Genomic DNA, 3393 nt, shown 5'->3' with positions numbered 1-3393 from the left:
ACAGGTCTGTCCCTGTATAACACTGGGGTACAGTACTGGTGGGGACAGGTCTGTCCCTGTATAACACTGGGGTACAGGACTGGTGGGGACAGGTCTGTCCCTATATAACACTGGGGTACAGTACTGGTGGGGACAGGTCTATCCCTGTATAACACTGGGGGACAGTACTGGTGGGGACGGGTCTGTCACTGTATTACACTGGGATACAGTACTGAGAGTTCATCCCCACAAGGGAAAATACCAAGACTCTGACCCTGAGATTCAACATACTGATTCATATGTAATGTTGATTGTAGGGTAGCACGTCGAAGAAATATGTTGTTTGGGTTTAACAACAACAGCTGAAACCCTGTCTTCGTTCTGCAGTGGACACTCCGGGAATAATGGAGTTCAGGCAGTGCCCTGCAGGGTGGTCACTGTAACCTGGGGCATGTTCCAGAATTGGACAAGCTTTTCCCATGGCTGCTCAGGCTATGCCTGGGGTTTAAAAAGTCTTTGCGAAATGTGGGCAACTCTGGCTAGCCAGCGTTTACTGCCCTTCCTGAGATGCTCTTGAGAAGGTGGGGGTGAGCTGCCTTTGTGAACTGCAGCAGTTCCCCTGCTGTGGGCTGACTCAAGGCCCTTGGATCTTTCTAGATGGAAGTGGTTATGGGTTTGGAAGGAGCTATCTGAGAATCTTTGGTAAATTCTGCAGTGCATCTTATGAATGGTACATACTGCTGCTACTGAGCATGTGGGGTCAAGGGAGTGGATGCTTGAGAATTTAGTGCTAATCATGAGGAGACTTTGTCCTAAATGGTACCAAGCTTCTTGAGTGGGGAGTATTACACCACATTCCTGACTTGTGTCTTATAGATGGACGAAGTTAAATATCACACAACATCAGGTTATAGTCCAAGGTTTCTTCGGAAGCACGTACTGTTGGACTATAACCTGGTGTTGTGATTTTTAACTTTGCCCATCCAAGTCCATCACTGGTTCCTCCAAATTATGATTTAGAGATGGAGGATAGGCTATGGGGAGTTACTCGCTTCAGTATTCCTAGCCTCTGACCTGCTCTTGTAGCCATTGTGTTTATGTGGTGAGTCCACTTGAGTTTTTGGACAATGGTAACCCCCAGATGGTGATAATGGGAATTCAGTGATGGTAACAGTGATGTTTAGGCCAGACCTCCCTGTAATAGAATCAAACCTGTTCCAGGAAGGTACTTTCATGCACTCTCCACCTGACTCCAGCCTGTTCCATGTGGAACACATTGGGATCCTGACTATCGAGACACACACTACCTTGTTGGTTTGCTGGTGTTGGGTTGTGTGGCAGTTCTGAATCTGATTCAGGAGCCACACCCTATGGGTGGAGTACAGAGAATGAAAACAATCAAAACAGGATTTGCATAGAACAACCTTGTAAAACACAGCAGACACATTTTGATATGAAGTAGCAGGAGAAAAACACAAAAGTGAAAGTTCCTCCAGTCCCAGAGGATCAGAACTGCTCTCTACTTCATATCAATGACTGGGGGGTCTCCACAACTCAGACAAGATTGCAAATTAAAGATAATTCCAAGAATATCCTTCACGTCCAGAGGTTTGATTACTAACGTGAAACACTGGGGACAATGAAAACACTGATGGTCACACAGTGACTGACAGCTCTGCACAGCCATTTTGCTCTCCCTGCTCAGAATCATCGCCAATCTTATGTTTCATTTCAGGTTCACAATGCTTGCTGTCCCTTCTGAAAACATATCTCTAAGGAGTCAGCAAACAGCAAAACTCGGTTATAAAGTGACCTTGAGAGAGTAGAGGCATCAATACAAAACAATGCCTACGGTCTCCTTCTGCTCCAAAGTATTTCATTTAGAAGATGGGAGGCAAGAGTGGTGAACTATAAGCAAAACATGAACTTCCAAAAAACACCCTCCAACCCCCACTGCTTCTGGATTGTATAGCAGAGCCCACAATTCCTACCTTCTGAATTTTCTCAGCCCCTACACTCATCAAATCCCAACTTAAAATCTACCAATTCTTGAAGATTGGTAACAAGTGAAGACTAATTTATCCACGATGCAGCACTGTTTTAAAAAAATTCTCAAGGTCAGGTTCGTAGGAGAGTAGTCACATTCCATTGCTTGGCCCAATACATGTGTTACATTATGATTCACACATGTATTGGGACATAATTTTACACCACAAGCACCCTGACCCAAATGAACTACTGACCAGGCCAGAATTTGAATTCTATAATATACACGTACTGGGCTCAATGAGAATTTCAACAGCTGGAATCTCCACAGGATTGCACTGTTAACTGGGGAGTCAGTTTTCTCACTGCCCTCCAAGGGGGGGGGGGGGGGGGAGTGTTAATGTGGGTGTACAGACTTGCTGACAAGGCTGTGGAATGCAGATTCCTGCCTTCAGATTGAAGGAGTGCATGAGCTCATTGTCAACATTCTTCAGTGCAGTGAAGAACGAACACAACACACCCAGCTGAATCACAAGCTGGCAGCTGCACCATCTAAGGCTCTCTTGAATAAACAGAATGTAGATATTAACAGAGAAGCTGAGATGCAGAGTGATCCCTAGGAGCAGCTATAATAACAAAACAGCGTGTGGTTTACTGCTGCATGAACACTTCTGAAGGGCCAGCCAGAACAGGGTCTCACTCAGCGTAGACCACAGACAGTCACTGACCAGCACACAGATGAGGAGAAGAAGAAACTTCCCCATCTCAAAACCCATCTTACAAATTGTGCACACACTCACTAAACATCATCCTCCTGGTCTCACTCCGGGAGCTATTCAATTTCTATTCCAGGCTTTAAACTTCAAACAAAGCTCATTCATTTACCAGTGACTCAAATGATTTTTTTTATTTCTCTCCGACAAAATCTATTTATATTTTACAAAACATCTAATTAAACACAACGTGAATGTGACTCATTTACACAACCTGTACAGAAAACAAACAGTCGGAATCTGACACACGCACGCATAAACAAACACACGATTTCTTTCATGGTTTTTTCAGTCCTGATAACTTTCCTGGTTTCTTCTCTTGTCCTCTGTTTACTCCGGCCACTCCACGTCCACGCCCACCAAACACACCTAGCAACATGAAACAGCACCAGGTTATACTGACCCTTCAGCACTGCCGAAACCTCACTATCTGAAATCATTACTCTTTTGCTGCTCAGTGAAACCATGCCTTTGTCCAGGGGTGTCTAGAGTGCTGACCCTTCTTTGAACAGTTGAACTGAAGGATTTTGGATTAGTGGTGCTGGAAGAGCACAGCCATTCAGGCAGCATCCGAGGAGCAAAATCGACATTTCGGGCAAAAGCCCTTCATCAGGAATAAAAGCAGAGAGCCTGAAGCGTGGAGAGATAAGCTAGA

General features: G+C 44.9%; 1 protein-coding gene across 1 annotated transcript in view; it reads right to left on the bottom strand.

The window, feature by feature from the left end:
* Positions 1–2857: 2857 nt before the first annotated feature.
* Positions 2858–3393, bottom strand: part of lsm4 (LSM4 homolog, U6 small nuclear RNA and mRNA degradation associated) — a 14143-nt gene continuing 13607 nt past the window's right edge. The window contains exon 4 of the mRNA XM_043721508.1: positions 2858–3107. Within this exon, the coding sequence (XP_043577443.1) occupies positions 3016–3107 (92 nt within the window). The 3' untranslated portion in view covers positions 2858–3015. The remainder of the gene's footprint in view (positions 3108–3393) is intronic.

Source organism: Chiloscyllium plagiosum, chromosome 31 (assembly GCF_004010195.1).
Source record: "Chiloscyllium plagiosum isolate BGI_BamShark_2017 chromosome 31, ASM401019v2, whole genome shotgun sequence".
In the NCBI taxonomy this organism is placed as follows: Eukaryota; Metazoa; Chordata; class Chondrichthyes; order Orectolobiformes; family Hemiscylliidae; genus Chiloscyllium; species Chiloscyllium plagiosum.
Note: the sequence above shows the minus strand (reverse complement) of the source record. Positions and strands in the feature narration are given on the sequence as shown.